Below are 18,317 nucleotides of genomic sequence, written 5' to 3' on the forward strand. Positions count from 1 at the left end.
TGGAGCAGGTTCTGTTAATTGGCTTTACAGCTGAGTGAATCCAAGGGGCCGACTGGAAATACTGGATCTCAGGTCTCAGGTAGTCTGAACCAGTGTGGGTCCCTTTCAGCTGCAGCACAGCAGCTGCAGGGTTGGCTCTGACATGGTCTCAGGAACACCCACGGAGTCCATGCAAAGTTAAGTCTGTCTCATTTATCATTGTACAGCTGCCAGTGCAATGGGTCCTTCTCAGGTTGGAGGGTTGCTTTTGAGGGTTGCTGCAGTGTAAATACCAATGAACACTAATAACGTTGAAGCAGAGGAAAGATAAAAACAGAGCTCCTTATCCTCTCTTCTGAACACTTCATCACTCATTTTGCAAATCTAAATTAGTCAGGGATCCAGGACTGTGCCCCTCAGTAGATCTGTTGCGTGTCAGAGGTGTGGCCATGTTGGTCATCTTGAGTCCGTGTGCGTATGACTCAAATCCCTCGCATGGGACATGGTCGCCAGCAGTTACACATCAGCAGGGCACTAACTGGGTACTAACTGGGATGGCGCTTTTTTTTTCCTGCAGGTTTTTGTGCTGTGCCATGGGCTTCTTCAGCTCTCCCAGCTCCTCTACAGCGCCAACTTCAAGAGCAGCCTCACCACCATTGAGAAGCGCTTTGGGCTCTCCAGTCTCTCTTCAGGTTTCATCTCCAGCTTCAACGAGGTAACTGGGTGAGAAGCTTGTGGGGGGGCCCCTAGAGGTGGCGAGAATGTGGTGGGGACCTTCCCAGAATAGGATCTCAGGACTGTTCACACCCAGTGCTTCTTCAGCCATGCGTACATGTGCTGGATGAAGCAGCTGTTGCTGTGCACTTGGACATCACTTCACATTTCACTTCTGCTGTGTCACATGCCTGGAGGTTGAACGTAGGGTTATGTGGTGAGGATGTGGCCTGATGGGACAGCAGCATAAAGCTGGTTGCTTCAGAGGAGACCACTCCACCCTGGGATGCCATACATCTCCAGCAGACATATGACTGAAAGACAGAAAACATGCGATGTGATTCTTCTCCCTTGATCGCAGTTGTTACAGCTTTTGTGAAGAAGCGCGTTTTCTTCTGCGTAGTATCCACACAACTACAGCTCTGTGAGCAATTTCCAGTAAAAGTATCTGTTTTCATAGGTTTCTCACTGGCTCTAGGAATGACCCTGGCCTGAGTCGTTCCAAGCTTTCTCTAAAAGGAGTCCCTGGTGAGCAGTCTCTCCAAGATCTAGTCCTCTTCTGCAGTGCTCCCAGCTCCTGATGGCCCTGTGGCAAAGGGCTGACTTTCACTGGCATATTGCTGAGCTGGCTGAGGGTTTTCTCACACTTTCTAATCACTCCTCTGGAATAAGTTTTCTAGTTCACATTGTCATGAATTGTATCCTTTCTGGTAGCTCTTCAAGGCTAACTAGGAGAAGACCTCCTGACAGAGATTTTCTTTTGATGGCACAGACAAAGAAGCTCTTGGTGGCAGCCACCTTGCATACAGCCGGTCTTCTCACATGGGACCCTCCACCAAGAGGTTGGGCACTGGGAATCCCCCTGGGTCCTTGGGGAAGCAGATGTACAGGTCTTACCCCAACCAGCACCTACATCTGGAGTTAAGAAGACCAGTTCAAAGTCTTTTGAGACCAGTGAAGGACTTCACACTGCTTGTGACTAGATCCAAACCATGTAAAGAAAGAGACCTGATCTTCCTGATCCACTAGAGAACTTACTTATCCTTACGAGAATTAATGCCTGGAGAAGTAATACAAAAGCAAACATCATGTAGAGCAGTTTGTTACTGCAAGAATGTAAAGGGAAGAGGACTGGAATAGGACAGATGCCATGCTGTCAAAGGAGAACAGCTTGCAGACAACAGATGCATCTTTATTTCTCTGCTTTAAGACAGAGATTTCTGTGCTTTACTTGAGCTCCGTGTGAGCTGACCTGCCTGTCCAGGACCACAATCTTTTCTCATTGATGGCTGCAGCAGTTCCAAGAACAAAAACCACACAGAGACAAACAAGGGAGCCCATGTAAACGTAAATAAAAAGTATTCTTAGCCAGATGTGCTGAGGTTAAAATAATGTGTAGCTTGTCCCAAGCTGACAAAGCCCATGTAATTGTAATTTTACGGTGTTTATCCACTTGCCTGAGTTTTCACGTCTTTGTAGTTTCAAGCTGCACGTTTTCATATCTTTGTAGCGGATCATATCTGCAGTTGCAAATGTCCAGAATTACAAATATTTGCAATGAGTTGGACTTTGTAGCTGGGCTTGTGTCTGGTTAGAGTCATGGAAACGGAGGCAAAAATGCCAGCTTTTGATGAGAAGGGAGCACTGGCTTGCAGTGAATGTGCAGGGTGAAGGGCTGTCCTGTTCCTGCTCTTGTGGAGGTCAAACACCACCTGACAAGAAAGCCCTCCACCCGCCTGGACGTAGTCCTGAGGGACCAGTTATAGGGTCTTGACTTCATCCGTGACATCTTCTAACCTTCTCCCCATTTCGCTGTGCCCTTTCCAGATTGGCAACGTGGTCCTCATCATCTTCGTTAGCTACTTCGGCAGCCGAGTTCACCGCCCACGGGTGATCGGCGTGGGGGGTCTGCTGCTGGCGCTGGGAGCGTTCCTGGTCACGCTGCCCCACTTCCTATCAGACCCCTACGAATACACTGCTCTTGGCACCGGTAAGTGCCTCCACCCTTATCTCCGTCAGCTGTCCTGGCACAAATCCTTCTCCAGTTGGTTTGGGCTGGGTTACCGGTGCCTACCCAAAAAGAGGGGTTGTGTCCGGCACACACACAATTTAAACGCAGTATTTGGAGGGAAGGACTTAAGGCAGAGATTTGCTATTTTAAACCTGACATCAGCATCGCTAAACCTGACATCAGCATCGCTTTGCAACCCCTTCTGAATACAATAACGACATGTGGGATCCCTTCTGCCTCTTTCGGGCATGTCCTTTGAGCCGCGGTTTCAGGTGCGGAGTGCTGTGGTCATGGTGAAGTCCCTGAAGTCCCCACAGATGCTCCTGGAGGCCTCCAGAGGGAGCAGTCTGTGTCTCACTTCAGCAGCCAGGACCTTCTCTCCAGGCTGCCAAGACATCGCTCCCTCCCATCAGTGCCCAAGGAACTTGCTGTAGAGCTGAGACCCCCGGGACAGCCATCGTCCCACACAGACGTGCCACCCCAGGAATGTTTGTGAGCAGATTCCACATTCAGTGAGAGAGCATATCCTGCCACATGGATACTATAAGACATACTTGAAAATTAATTAACTAGTTTAATATGTTATTTTAAATATGCTTCTCTCCTGGCTGTGCCCACCCATCTCTCTTCAGATCTCTAAGCGCACTGGGTCCCTGCTTTCTGCGTGGGTGGTGTGGGTCCTTCCAACCTGCTCGTGAGCATCCTGGAAATAGGTTTGCTTTCTGTGGCGTCAGAAGAGCCCCAGCTGCAGCTCTAGAGCCGCATCTCTGCCTAGTGATGACAGCATTGTTACTAACGATGATGTGTCATGCAGCTATCCAAAAATCCAGCCAGGGAGAAAGTGTAAAACCAACTGTGAACAGAAAGCACTGCTGATGGGGCAGCAGACTTAGGGCAGAAGCCCTGGGATACAGAAGGTGCTGATGCCTTGTGTGATTGTGGACAAATCACTTCACTTCTGGCTTTTTTGGGGCACTGGTGCATTTCCTGAAGGGACTCAAAGGCTCTGCAGTACCTTTCCACTGAGGCTTTGCACTTATCTGAACGCTGAGCTGGATTCCTACCAGAACAGTTCTGGCCATATTGGTCTCATTTGGATGGCCCTTATGTGCTTGAGAAGTTAATAGCTGTGGCAGTGTTGGTCAGGGCCACATGCTCTGGGGGCAAAGCAGTTCATCTGACTGATAACAAGGCTTGAAAGTGCTGCAGTCTTGATGTGTGTGTATGCCTTGTCACACCAGCTAGGCTCTGACCTTCTCCTTTCTCTTGGTTTTTTGTGCGTAACCAAAGACGTTGCTCTTGGTGGCCTCACTGCAGGCAGCTGAGAGCTGTGGCAGCGTGAGGGAGAAGAGCAAATGCTCTCGCTGCAGCCTGGCTTCCCTGCAGCCCTGCTGAGAGCCCAGGCTGAACGCAAAGGCAGGTGGTGGTTCACCTGTAGCCAAAAGCATTTTAGAAAGCAAAGCAACGTTCTCTCTACTGGAGTCACAGAGCTATGGCAGCATGAGAAGTGAGGTCATCTCCTTGCTGCTGAACACTATGTGGGTGACAGAGCAGGGTTCAGACTGCTTGTCCCCAGGGCCTGTTCTGCTCTAGCCAGTAAGCCTTATGATCCATTCTGAGGAGGGCTGCTGGTTTAACTGGGCAGGCTTTGGGAGCAAGCTAGCGTGTACAACGGCAGCTGCAGCTTCCATGCAGAATGCAATACATGGAAGAGCCTGCATTGTGTGCCATAAGGCTGGCTTTGGTCTTCCCAAAGTGACTTCAGCCCCTAAATCCTGGGGATGCCAGTGAGCAATAGCCTCCTCAGGAACTGCCACCCCTGAAAACCCTAAGTCACCTCAGCTCCGTGCTGGATTGCTCTCCCTGTGCCTGTGCCACCAAGGGTGGTGGCAGTTGTCGCAGCAGTGCCAGCCGGGGAAAGCCTTCCACCCCTAGTTAGAGGATGCTTTCTCCTGGAAAGGCTCTGAGCCCCATGCATTGTGTGTTAACCCGATCGTCTGGGCTCGGGGAGCCTTGGCTGTGCCAGGGAGCTGCTGGGTGGCCTTTAGTTTGGTCGTGACTTTGGTGCAGCACAACGGGACGCAACCCCAGACCAGGAGCAAAGCACAGTGAGGACAGAGCTGCTTGCAGGTGCCTGACAATCTCTTCTTCCACCAAAGGGTTAGAGTTCCTCCGGCTTTGCTCTCATCAGCTCTGGGAAGTCTGGCACCGCCATGGCTGCTCTGCAAGCGTAGATCCCATGAAACGTTATTAAAATGATGGCCTGCATGGGGCTGAGCGTGCGCTAGTGTTCACGCAGAAATGCGAAGACCAGCTCTCCGCTGGCTCGCAGCTGCCTCCCTGCTACGCAGCCTTCAATGTTTCTGTGATTTTTGAGTCATCTGGTTTGGAGAGTGGTTCAGGCATCAGATGCCAGGTTTTCTGACAGCTTAAATTCATGTGTCAGGCTATGAACTGGTCAGGATTTGGGACAGGAGCTGCTCTTACTGTGAAGGAAACAAGTCGAAGGAGCAGGTATCATCCTGTTCCTTGCCCAGAGCCGTACGTGTCTTGGCCTGCTGTTAACAGCCCATGAAGATACTCCAGTCCTGGTAGGAATTTGCATGGCAGTCTTGACCAGGGTGGAGACCTCCCATTCCAGATGATCTGAAGAAATAAGGCCCTTGCTTTGCAAGGAGGTGGGCTGCTCCTGAGTGACAAGGAACGGAGATTCAGGGGCAAGGTGTCCTGCTCAGGGCAGCCAGGTCGCCCCAGAGAGCATCATTCCCTGTTCCTGCCTGGGTACCACAAGTGAGCAAAGACCATTGGCATAGAAAAGCCAGCCATGGGTTAGGTTTGCACTCATTTAAACCGCGAGCGGCCTTGCTCCGCAGCATGCAGTCTGGCGTGAGAGGCTTCTGTGGCTCTCGTTTTTGCTGCAGTAAAATTGTTTTTAGAAAAGGAGGCTCCCTCTGTCTGGCAACGTCACAGAATCACAGAATAGTAGGGGTTGGAAGGGACCTCTGTGGGTCATCTAGTCCAACCCTCCTGCCAAAGCAGGGTCACCTACAGCAGGCTGCAAAGGACCCTGCCCAGGTGCGTCTTGAATATTTCCAGAGAAGGAGACTCCACAACCTCCCTGGGCAGCCTGTTCCAGTGCTCCGTCACCCTCAGAGGGAAGAAGTTCTTCCTCATGTTCAGACGGAATTTCCTCTGCTTCAGTTTGTGCCCATTGACCCTTTAGACAATGCGGCTTCAAATGGACTTACGTTAGGAACGTGCTGCTGCACTATGCCAATGAAACCCCCTAATCACCTGACAAATATTTGGGTTTGCTTCATGTCTGTTTGCTCAGAAGTGTAGAAAATCCATAGTTATTACATTAACGAGAAAGATGTGATAGGAATGTTGAACTAATTACAAATAATAAAAAAAAAAAGAAAAGCCAGAGTGGGAAGAGCTAGCATCGAAAGACCAGGACTTACTCTGTCTGCTCTGTAACACCTTTGTTTTGCACAAAAAGCAGGTTTTTCTCTCTGTGAGTATTTAGGCTTTTCCACTGGCTTTGACACCCTCTGTCCAAGGCTTTTGTCAGTTGGCTGAGCCCAGCGTTGCTGCAGCTTTGATGGAGAGCTTTTTATCCTCTACTGACAGCTCGAGTGCAGCTCGCTGGAGCCGGGCTGCAGGGCTGACCCTTTGCAGGAGAAATTAATTTGCTTCCATCTTCTCTGATCAGCCTATCTGTAGAAGTTTGATAAAAATCACAGCCTGGTTGTTTGTTACACTGACCTCAGTTTAATACTCCAAAGGAAGGCAAAGATGATGAGAACTGCTAAATGAAATGAGCAATCCATCCAAAATCCAACAGTGTGTGCCTGCTCAGCAAATTTGTGAGATTCTTGGTATTTAGGGATTTAGTCACAGCGGAGGCAGGGAACGTGCCCAGCGTTGTAACGCTCATTCTTCCCCCTTTCAGGTAACAAGAGCCAGGTCCAGGCTGAACTCTGCTATGCAGAGAACAAGTTTGTGTGCCCGAACACCACGCAGGATCCTCAGAAGGAGGCCAACAGCATATGGGCAATGATGGTCATCGCCCAGCTGCTGGCTGGAATCGGGACGGTTCCCATCCAGCCCTTTGGGATATCCTACGTAGACGACTTTGCGGAGGCAAACAATTCCCCGCTGTACGTTGGTAAGTGGGACCGATGCTGTATATCGTTTTGTTTCCTCCAGACTGTAGAGGTGAGATGTAGAGGTGCTCATCTGGGGAGGAGCCTGTGGACACGGGTTGAGCAGCCAGTGGGACTCAGATGAGATCCTCCCCCATGAAAAGGCTGGGCTGTCTCTCCCCTTGACTGTCAGCTCTTCTCTGTAGGGTTGTAGTTATGGTGTGGCTGTTAGGAAGCCAAAGAATCAGGGCAAGGAGATGAGATGGGTGAGCTGGGGCTTCTCCCTCACATAACTGTCTGTGAGAAGTTATAAGATCCACACAGGGAAAGAGTAGTAAGGAAACTTCCTCAGAGGCCATCTCCTGCTCTTACTGAGCAGTGGTTGACCATGGTTTAACCAGAGGTATGACAGCCTGCAGGAGTCAATTAATTTTGCATCAAGGTTTCAGAACTGACATTTTTTTTCATGGAAACAGTCCCTGCCTGGTGGGGACTCCCAGACTCAGGAGGACTTCTTGACTGCAAGAAGCAGGTTCAGGCTTCCATGTTAAACTGCGTTTTTTCCTCTGTGAATGGCAAAACCCATCTGGTGCTGGCCTGCCTACGTGAGCTTTGAGCTCAGTCTGGAAGTTATTTAAAAACCCAATTCCTCCTGATGCCGAACAATGTCTTCAAAGCAGCCAAAGGCATCAGAGTGATTTAGGAGTCGAAAGCGGATGTTCCAAAATAGGGTAAGCACTAACGGAGCAGGGAAAGCCTTTGGGATTAGACTCCCAAGGACAGGCTTTGAACAAGCACTGAAGTGCTTGGCAGGGTCTCCAGACCCACCCAGGCATCCTTTGCTCCAGGCTTCTGCTGGAAAGGGGTGCTGCACCACCTAAGAGCTCCACAGAAAGTCTCCCATGTGGGTAGTACTCAGTCCTCTCAGCTCAAATATAGTAGTCTGGGCTGGCAAAAGGAGGGACAAAGCATCCTTGTCTTCCCCTGGTGGCGAGGGTTCACTGCTGCCGGGATCTCCCAGTGCCCAAACCTGCAGGTCCTGAAGATGAAGGAAAATGGGACTGGCTTGTTCTTTATAATATAAATGGTCACTTTAGGGCTGTGGGAATGTCTGTGTTGGGGGGGTATGGCTCCTGTGAGTCTGGATTGCCTCAATACAACATAAATACCATTGCCCTTTGAGTCTTGTTTCGTTTTAGATCTCAGAATCTTCTTATGAAAAGGAACACTACTCTCCTCATATGATGTTAAATACTCCTCCTCTAAAGACCCTGCCCTTCAAAACTTAGGTTTGTGTTGTAGAAGCAAAAGCACTGCCTTGCCTAATTGGAAAAAAAAAAAGAGCTTTAAAAATATGTGAGGTTTTAAAATATGTAGGCTGAGGTGTAGCAGTGGGATCAGGCACTTTCGTACCTGGTATGCTCAAAGGCTCCAGACCAGCAAAATGCACAGAAATGGTCAATGCAGGTCAAGAAAACTGTCTCTTTCTGAACATTTTAAGAAGGTTGTGTGAAGAGTTTCTTTTAGGAAGGAAACTTGAATCCTTTCATTCCAAAGAAGTCAAAGGGGAACTTTTTGACCTCACGGGTTAGGTCCAAGTTATCTGTTTTCTAAATGGGATAATTCAGCTGAACCGAGGGTGATCTACTGGCCTTTTTGCTCTCAGCATCTTTCACCTCCCCTGAAGTTTACACCAAATATTTTTGCTTGGATCTAATGACTGTGATGGCTTTGCTTCCTTGGCCTCCTGTAGGAGATTAAGGTCTCCATCACCTGTGGGAGCCCAGGATGCCACCACCTTGCTGCTCTCTGGGGTTTCGCCCCTTTGTCACAGCGAATCATGGATATTCACAGTGTAGCTGACAACTTTAAGCGCATCGGCAAAGCCTTGATTGCAGCAGAGCAGAGGGACTTTTTCTGCAGGCAGCTGCCTGCCCTCCTCCTGATCCTATTAGATGAACACCACATTCAGTATCTGAGCAATGGGGATCTTATCATCTGCCGCTTGACAAAAGATGGTTTCTCTCCTCTGCGTGTTGTAACACCATTCCTGCCTCACGTGGGAAGACAAAAGCTGTATCTGCACTGAAGCTACTGTTTGCTGCTCACACTGGCTCTCTGCTCCCTTTTTTCAGCCATCCTCTTTGCCATTGCTGTGTTTGGACCTGCTTTTGGATACTTGTTGGGATCCGTGGTGCTGCGGCTCTTTGTGGATATTGGAAGAGTTGACATTGGTGAGTATTTCCCAAGTAGCGATGCTCCTCCTAAAAGCCTTCTGAGAGTCAGAAGGTCACTCTGAGATAACTGGTGGCAGTCCCATGACCCAGAAAACCCGCTCTGCTGGAAAGACCAGACCTGGAATAGCACCCCCAGCGCACTTCTCCACTCCATCTCCCCATTAGGAAGGCTACAGATGGTTCTGAAGCCACCACTGAAGCAGAGCCCTGCGGTAGGGACATTTCAATGTCCTACTCATGGTGCTGCACTGAAGAACTGGTGGTCGTTGGTGGGTATTCCCACTGCCACCACGCTGAGGAAGTATCATGCTACCCCAGAACTGTGGTGGAGAGAAGCAGGGACATCTGAAGCATCCAGGGATGGAAAAGACAACCACAAGGCAACCATTGCCCTGTGGATGCACGGGAAGGCTCGAGTCTACTCATTCTCCTCCTCATCACCATACACCGGCATCTACAGAGAGAGGGACCAAGGCAATGCCACTGCATTTTTTTATGCAGTGGTTGCAGAAAATGATTATTTTCTTTATCTGCGGTGCATGCTTATTATTTCTGGTAACTTAATCACTGAAGAATTCTCCCCAGCTCCACCATTAATGTGGCTTTTCCTGTGTTTCCTTAGAGAGATCAGAGCTCGCCTGACAATTTTGTCTGGTGCCTGATAAGAATAATAAATGAACCTGGGGCAGGAAATGGCAAAAAGCCTTGGCTCACTCCCTGTGGCGGCAGACGGATTTAGCAGCCTCTGCCTGGTCGCTCCGTGATGACGTCCGAGCTCTGGAGTGGAGTGGTCCTGTTTGGGGAAGCGGGGTGATTGTTTTGGTGGGGCGTGGGCTCCTCTCCTGCCGCACCCTGGCACGGGGCTCCCACCCGGAGGCTGCTGCTGGTTCCTTTCCCAGCCGCAACGTCCCGACGATGGGGAGATGCGGTCCCCATGCCAAGCCAAGCAATCTGTCAACCTCCCGTGAGCATCGCTTGGCCCAGCCGAAGGATGTCGGCGCTGGAGACGGAGTGGCTCTCACCTTCTCCTCCTGTTTCCGGAGAAGGCGCCCAGAGTTTCTTCCACTCGGAAACCAGGCTCATTAACAGTGCTCTTCTGCCGGCACGGGTCCTTCCCCTGGTCTCTGCAAGCAGAGAGTGACCAAGCCTGGAACAATGGGAGAGCAATTTTTCCAGGAAAGTGGCTGTGCCCTTTCCCGGTCCCTGTCTCAGCTCAGCATCCCTGGCCGGCAGCGCACTGCCCAGGCAGAGGAGGATGGAGTAGGGCCCCCGTAATCGCGGCCTTGCTGGCTGGCTCAGTGGGGAAGAGTTGAACCTGCGCCATCAGCATGCTTCAGTGCTGACTAAATCCATTCACAGGCATTTGGGAGGCTCGGCGCAGTTGGGATGGGGAGTGGCTGTGCAGGATCCTGGCCAGGGATAAGGAGGTCAAACACGACCAGGGCCGGTCTTGCTACCAACACTGGTGGGAGCTCCCACCTCCACCCATTTGCTCCTCCATGCCAGTGGAGAGACCCCTGGACTGTGCCCACATGGACCCTTCATGCTCCTCCGGTCCGTATTTGCGTGGACATTTCACCCTTAGATGTGCAGGAGCAAAGGTCTTACAATGGGTCCTTGTCTCTTGCAGCTACTGTGGCCCTGACACCAAGGGACCAGCGGTGGATTGGAGCGTGGTGGCTGGGACTGCTGATCTCCTCAGGCTGCTTGGTCCTCACATCCATTCCTTATTTCTTTTTCCCTCGGTACATGCTGAAAGGAAAGGTGAGACCTCATCTCCGGAGGGCCAAAACATCTTGGTGCCAGGGCTGCTCTCGGAGAGGGAATACCTGTCCCCAGAGGAGAGGGGTGGGAGGGACGGAGGGAGGGAGGAAGGGAGCCCAGCGGGTGGGAGGGAGGGAGGAAGGGAGCCCAGCAACCCTTTTCAGATATGGTTACAACTTCTCACAAGCAAGAAGTCTTCCAAACGAGCTCTGTGCCTTTAACACATGAAGGACCAGACCCTTCACTTCCTCACCATTAGCTGGAAAGCCAGAACCTCCAGAGCTCAGCATACCAAAACCAGACCTCATGCCCTTCCCACTAGCTGCATCGACAGCATCTTTTGGGAAGGATTTTGGGTAGACCTGCACCTTCCCTGGGTCAAGGTGATGGCCATGTGGTTTCTTGGGGTTCCTGCATGCAGTCGTGCTTGGTAGGGGTCTGTCTTCAACCCTCCTGGGGTGTCTGACCTGGTTCTTCTGGTGATGGCTGTATCTTAACTCCCCACTGGAACACCTTTGGCAAGGCGATGCTCCCCTGACACCAGCAGCATCATCATCAGTGACAGCCCCTGCTCGGAGCAGAGCATCCTCTACTGTGGCGCACATGGGAGAAGCTCTGGGATAAAGCTGGGCAGCGGAGTTTGATAAATGGACTTTTCCTTTGGGGAAAAAAATTGCAGAAATGAGACAAGTTTCCCATTAAAACAAATCTTAAAATATGCAAAACTATCAAAATGTTTCATTTCAGTGTTTTCAAAGCCAAGCCCCACTGGCTTCGTTTCGAAAATAGTTTTGTTTTGTTTTGTTTTGAATTTGTTCAATCATCGATTCTTTAAAGGTCAAAATCAAAGCCAAAATATTTCATTATTATAACTAGAGGACTCACCAGACTTGAGCTGACCTGTCTCCAATTTTCATTTTCAGACTTTTTGCAGCATTAAAAAGAGGTATATTGTCAGGGTTCAGGAGGGGAAAGCTTTCCAAGCCCTTGAAACCTTTCCAAACTCTTAAAACCTCTTCAAGCAGGACAAGCTTTTGTCTTGCAGCTCTGCTCAAGGGCTGCAGGGATTTTTGAGATAATTCACCCCTGTGGTGTAACAGGCAGGAAAACCATCAGGCCTGGCTGGGGGTCAAAGGCATCTGGGACAGACCCTGAGCCTTGCTGGGAGCCACGCATGGGTGCTTCCCTCTCACCGCAGGTTGCCCTTCTTTCCCTCCCCAGGACCCGAACATGGAGGCTGGCATGCTCAGGAAGATGGAGAATGGGGTGGCTGAAGAAACCTCCCTGCTGGAATTCATAAAAAGTAAAGGGCTGGCACTTAAAGGCGAGGGTGAACGGGGGCGCCGGGCCATGCTGGGTGGGTAAAGACCACCACGCCAGCGTTTTCATGCTGAGGGTGCTTGTTGGAAGACTTTGAGTCTGTCCACCACGTTGTATGGAGGTGTCAGGTCCATCTCAGGCACCTTGAGGGTTGCAGTGTGCTCTTCCTTAAGGACCACGGGAAGATGGACACAGCCTCCCTCTTGTTATAAGACAGCAGTGTTGAGGTCTGTGGAGCCTGAATCATCTCTGAAAATTGGTTTGAGGATTGTAAAAGGTATGAGCATGCTGGAAAACTCAAGCTAGGTGGTTTAACCCATGGCTCCAAGAGAGGGCTTGGGGCTGCCGGCACACCGGCCACCGCTTTGAGAAGGTCACCACACTGCAGCTGACACCAGTTTATGCATAGCTGAAACCAGCTTGAGTAGGGATGTCACTGATGATAGAGATCAATTTAATGGCTTCTTTTAGCTCCATGATGACTTCTTTCCAGCTAAAGCCCCCCCTTTCCTTCCCTCTCCACCCACTGCAGTCATGTCCTGCGGCTGTTAGCTCCCTCCTCTCTCTCACTGGGCTTGATGAAAGAAACCAGGTCTCCATGGCACTCTCTGCTAGAAGGGGAAAGCTAATTAGAGACAAAATAAACAGAGCTGCTCCTGAGGAGCCTGGAATCAATCTGCCTCTGCTTGAAGGGCTGTCCTGGCTGGGCAGGGGGACGTGATGTCCCACCAGGAAAATACACTGTGTTCATCAGCTGCAGGAGCCAGACCCTGCCTGTGCGCAGCCGGCGGGGCTCTGCCAAAACCCCTGTGGCTTTGTATGTTTGCACCACCCAAGGGTATGGCCCTTGCTCCAGAAAAAACAAACTCATGGTGGCTGCCAAGTGCTCTGGAGGCCTGTGAGATTGTAAAGCGTGGGCAGGAGGGTGGTGGGTAGAGCTGGTCCTCCACCTTGCTTCTCAGGGCGCTTTGGTCATGGTCTTGCCAGCTGCTGGGCCACATTAGGGTGTCTCCCCTTCCATTTTCCCATGGCCTTAGATGTAGAATCATAGAATAGTTTGGGTTGGAGGGGACCTTTAAAAGTCATTTAGCCTACCCCCCCTGCAGTGAGCAGGGACATCTTCAGCTGGATCAGGTTGCTCAGAGCCCCATCCTACCTGGCGTGGAATATTTCCAGGGATGGGGCATCTCCCACCTCTCTGGGCAGCCTGTGCCAGGGTTTCACCATCTGTATTAACTCGCTGGGAACAGTCTAAGGTGGCGGGGGTTCACAGTAGGAATTGCTGATGTGAGGATCACATGGCTAAAATACATTTTTCCTGCTGTTTCCCTGTAGGATTCCCAAAGATCTTCCTCAGGCTGCTCCTCAACCCCCTCTTCATTCTCCTGGTGGTGGCTCAGTGCAGCTTCTCCTCAGTCATTGCGGGTCTGGCCACCTTCCTCAACAAGTTCCTGGAGAAGCAGTACGGTGCCTCCTCCTCATACGCCAACTTTCTCATAGGTGAGAACAGCCAGGCAGCGGCAGCTATGGGGTGAAAAATACCCATCAGCCACCTGCCCGTGTGCCCAAGGGTTTTTAATCCCATGGGAGGAAGTCATTGGAAGCTCATTTTCAGATGAGACCTAGGGATCACCTCGAGATGGTTGATGACTTTCCTGACCTCAGGTGCCTGCAGAAGGGCAGGGTGTGTTGCAGCCTTTCAAAGACTGTCTACATTTGTTCACTTACTCTTGTGGGCCAGCAATCCCTCTCGAAAATGTGCAAGGCCACTACTTGGGTGAAGCAAGTCTGGATCACTCAAATGCTTGAAGAAGCTGGCAAGAGCAAGCAATTATGCATCAAGCTTGATCTTGCATCTCTAAGCCAGATTCCAGGGGGTGAAGTTTCTTATAGGTGCCAGCTGCCTTGGGTTTTGGTCTGTCTTGGTTAATGGTGGGGTCTGTGGGTTCTCCCAACCACCACAAGGTCCACTAAGCCAATACATCCATCCCCTGCCCACAGAATGGTGCTTGGTAGGCAGGACCCCAGCTAACACCTTCGTTCCTCTGCAGGAGCTGTGAACCTGCCAGCAGCAGCGCTTGGGATGCTCTTAGGAGGAATCATCATGAAACGCTTTGCCTTCTCCCTCCGGGCCATCCCCCGGTTTTCAGTGGTGGTGCTTGTTATCTCCATCCTTATCTGCCTGCCCATTTTCTTCATGGGCTGCTCCACAGGGCGCATCAATGGGATCTACCCCCCCAGGTAATGTAGGAGCTTGGGTTCTTTCCAGCTCCTTGTTCCTCCAACTCTTGACCTGATTACCCATGGGGTGGGATGCGTGCAGGTGGAGGGGAAGAGGCAGTAGACATCACCACACTACTGCTCGCTCCTTGATCACACGCCTGGAGGAGATCTAAGTGCTATTGCAGCACAGAATGCTTGGGAGGGCATTTATTCCTGATTTTCTGTGCCAAACAAGCGGGGTGTATTTTTCACTCTGGATTTTTGTGTGGAAATTAGTACTGTTAGTGACCGTGCCCACATCAACCCCATACATGGGCACCTTGCGTGCTCCCTTTGTTCCAACTGGACATCACCTTTTTCCTTACCTGGGCGGAAACTTTTGGCTCTTACCATGTTTTTTAAGATAAAAATCACATTTAGACTCCACCCCAGACTTGCTGTCAGGTGTGTTGTGCTCATTTCCCAATGCACTGCCAGCAAGGGGCTTGTGTACGAACGTTTCCCTTCACCAGCAATCAGCCTCCTGTCCCAGGGGTAGCACGAAGGGGTAAGGGACAGGGCAGTCCATGCGCTTCTCCCACGTAAAAGCCACTTCCATAACCATGAAGGAAACCAACGGCATTCTGCAGAGGCATGTGTGCATGACGTGTTTGTATTTTGCTCTGAGATCTGCACGGCATGCACCGTGAATTCAGGAGCGTATGGAAGCCCACTGAGGCGCTGGCATCTCAAGCTTTCTGTGTGAGAGCAAGGCTTCAGATGTGAGGACATCCCTCAGCTCAAGATCAGGTGCTGCAAGTGCTAAATTTTGGAGCGCAACTTGGCCTCACAACGTTCACCTCTCAGCGTCAGGCTGACTGCTCTGTGACACACCAGTCCTGATGGGCTTTGCTGATGTAACTGGGAGCTGCTGGAGGAACTTGCACAGAAAAGGAGGCTGTTGCCTTATATTACTTTGGAAATCTCCTCGCTTGCAATGGCAGCAGTGCATGAGAGCCTTTTGCCTGGATCCCCAGGTAGCGGTGGGCTACGTGGGTGGGTGAACATGAGCTCTGCCCCAGCCCACCACGCCCGAGGGCAGGTCGCTGGTGCCAGCTTCCCATAGGAGATGGAGCAGCCCCAGCCCACCATGCCCAAGGGCAGGTCGCTGGTGCCGGTTTCCCACAGGAGACGCACCGTGCCACTCCAGCAGATGAACTCCCTTAGGTAGTAAGGCAAGACAGGACAGATAATTCAGTTTGTCCTCTTGACTTTCGTGCTGTCATCAGGCTTGTTTGGAAACCAGCCCGCTTCCAGTTTCTGTGTGAATGGCGTTTCCAGCTTGGGCTGTTTGTGCAGCTCTGGATGGAGCCCAGATACATTTCCCTAGGCATGCGGCTGATCAGCTTTCAGCTGGGGGTGGGGGGGTAAGTAAGTGTGTACTTGTTTGCAGACATAACATAATTACTGCTAAGTTCACTGTACACTTGCAGAGGTACCTGCAGGGGATCAGGGTCTGGCAGAAGGCCAGCCTGCTGCTGGCAGTGTCCCAGCACAAACAGGAATGGGGAAACTGGTTAACTAGTAAGAGGGATTTTTCTTCCTCCTGTCCTATTTCTTAATTTTTAGAAATTTTTTTTCTCCTTCTTTTTGGCAGTACATTGAGTTCCCAGCAGCAGGTTAAGATGCTGAGTGGGTGCCACTGCTCTGAGCACATCTTTCACCCAGTATGTGGAGAAAACAACGTGGAGTACATCTCCCCCTGCTTCGCTGGCTGCACAAACAGCACCAGTAATTCTTCCACTCCCAAACAAGTGGTGAGTAAAAGGAGTGGTTCGCAAAGCAGAGTGCACCTCGCTTGCTGGTGACAGTGGAGGCTGCAGCGATGCTGTAGGAACCTGACAAACGCAGTAACGGGGTAAAGCCTTTTTGATGTGGGGAGCGGGGAGATCTAACCAGAGGAGCCAAAGTCCTTAGAAAGGGCAGTGGAGAATTGCTGTAATGCCCTGGGAGTCTGGTGGAGGAACAGGGACGGCAGCAAAACCCACTGGCAGGATGCCATGGCCATACCTTGAAATTGGAGCTGATGCACTGATCAATCTTCTGCAAAGTGATGCGGTCTGGTGTGTTGCTAAAAACCCTGCCATTGGCTTTGGGAGTTTGACATTTGTTTTTTTCCCAAACTTTTCCAACAGATCTACAAGAACTGTTCCCTGATCCCTGCTGGGAATGGGCTGTCCTCTGCCAAGACAGGCTCTTGTCCACTCAGTTGCTCTCACATGCTCCTTCCTGCAACATTCCTCATCTCCTTTGCTGCCCTCATAGCCTGCCTGTCCCACAACCCCCTCTACATGATGGTTTTACGGTGAGCAATGGGCGTGGGGGGTCGCCAGGCACTGGGGGAGGCATGATGTGATGGGTTCCCCGTGCTGGGATCAATTGGGCCTCTTACCTGTGCAACCAGGCCATGATGCTTGGCCAAATGCAGAGCCACTGCCAGCGGCTCTGACCTCCGGTGGCTTCTCTCCTGCCAGGGTGGTGAACCAGGATGAGAAGTCATTTGCCATCGGAGTCCAGTTCTTAATAATGAGGTTGCTGGGTGAGTGTCCATCTCCTAATGAGGCTGGGGGAAGGCAGTGGGGTGCTCAGAGCCTTGCCCAAGCCCTAGGAGGTGTTGGACCTCCTTGGGGACAGCATGCAAGCGGGGCAGAGTGGCCAGCCTGACCCCATCCTCTCTTCTCCAAAGCCTGGCTGCCAGCTCCGGCCCTGTTTGGGGCCCTCATTGACTCCTCCTGTGTCTACTGGCAGAAGCAGTGCACCCAGCGCCGGTTCTGCGCCTACTACAACAACGACTTCCTCCGTACCAGGTACCCCTGCTGTGTGTCCCCCTGTCCCCCACAGCAGGCATGACCACAGGGATGGTGCCCAACTCAGTCTGGTGCCGACTGGAGGTGCCAACTCCAGACACGGCATCTCCCTGCTCTTCTTCTGACAGATACCTGGGGCTGCAGGTGGGCTACAAGGTGGTGGGCACCGTCCTCCTCGCCCTCGTCAGCTGGAGGGTGAAGAGGAGCAAGGAGTACAATGTGCAGGAGAAGGCAGCGGGGCTGGTGTAGGCCACCCAAGGACTGACTCCACACCCCCCCATTACCCACTGCCAGTACTTTGTCTTTTTTGGGTTTGTTTTTCCTTCTAAGGGAGCAACTTCACCTTTGCAGCTCTGAGCTCCTCTCCTGCAGCCCATGGCACCACCGTGCTCCCGGCGAGGGATGCTCTGTGCCAGCCCCATCCTGGGACCGGCTCCTCCCAGGCTCTCCAACCGCACCTTGCCCATCACTTTGGGGGGGGGGGTAGCCCCCCACCACCCAGAGCAGGAGGTGGACAGGTCTGGAGCGCAGAGAAGTGCCTGCTGTGGACAACAGTCCCTCATCCAGCGTGATGTTTCCAGCCGGGTGACGCACTCCTGGCTGGGACATGAGCAGGGGAGACGGCTGCTACCCTTGTGGGGCTGCCCTGCGTCCCTCCCCTGCCCTCAGGTCAGCATGGACACTGCACACGTGTTGTGAGAAGTTATTGCAGAACATTTAGGGGTTTGTTGCTGTTGGTTTTGTTGTGTTTTTTTTTTTTTAAATAAAGGTCACTTTTCCAACTGTGGTGCTTTGCTGATCTCACCCAAGAGCTGTTCCCACCAGCACAATGAGGTGGTGGGGATGGCTGCAGGTCACATCCTGGCAGATGCTGAGATCATCCCTCGCTGGCAAAGGAGAAGAACTGGCAGCAGACAGGGCATGAGCTCAGCCAGTGATGAGGGGGCTGTGCAGAGCGGGCAGGCTGTGCTGGGTCACAGGCCAGGGAACCAAGGGGCAGCAGTGCCTGCCTGCAGCCCCCTGCCCCCAGCCGAAATCATCCTGTACCCTGCCTGCAGCCCCACGCCAAAAGGCA

General features: G+C 51.7%; 1 protein-coding gene across 1 annotated transcript in view; it reads left to right on the forward strand.

The window, feature by feature from the left end:
• The window catches only part of SLCO2A1 (solute carrier organic anion transporter family member 2A1), a 30,734-nt gene extending 12,724 nt beyond the window's left edge, over positions 1–18,010 (forward strand). The window contains exons 2-14 of the mRNA XM_075417714.1: positions 557–694; positions 2,521–2,683; positions 6,660–6,875; positions 8,988–9,086; positions 10,720–10,853; positions 12,075–12,156; positions 13,509–13,673; positions 14,225–14,414; positions 16,033–16,192; positions 16,571–16,740; positions 16,910–16,974; positions 17,122–17,242; positions 17,371–18,010. Of these exons, the coding sequence (XP_075273829.1) occupies positions 557–694; positions 2,521–2,683; positions 6,660–6,875; positions 8,988–9,086; positions 10,720–10,853; positions 12,075–12,156; positions 13,509–13,673; positions 14,225–14,414; positions 16,033–16,192; positions 16,571–16,740; positions 16,910–16,974; positions 17,122–17,242; positions 17,371–17,491 (1,824 nt within the window). The 3' untranslated portion in view covers positions 17,492–18,010. The remainder of the gene's footprint in view (positions 1–556; positions 695–2,520; positions 2,684–6,659; positions 6,876–8,987; positions 9,087–10,719; positions 10,854–12,074; positions 12,157–13,508; positions 13,674–14,224; positions 14,415–16,032; positions 16,193–16,570; positions 16,741–16,909; positions 16,975–17,121; positions 17,243–17,370) is intronic.
• Positions 18,011–18,317: the final 307 nt, after the last annotated feature.

The sequence above is a fragment of the Opisthocomus hoazin genome, chromosome 4 (genome assembly GCF_030867145.1).
Source record: "Opisthocomus hoazin isolate bOpiHoa1 chromosome 4, bOpiHoa1.hap1, whole genome shotgun sequence".
NCBI classification, from domain to species: Eukaryota; Metazoa; Chordata; class Aves; order Opisthocomiformes; family Opisthocomidae; genus Opisthocomus; species Opisthocomus hoazin.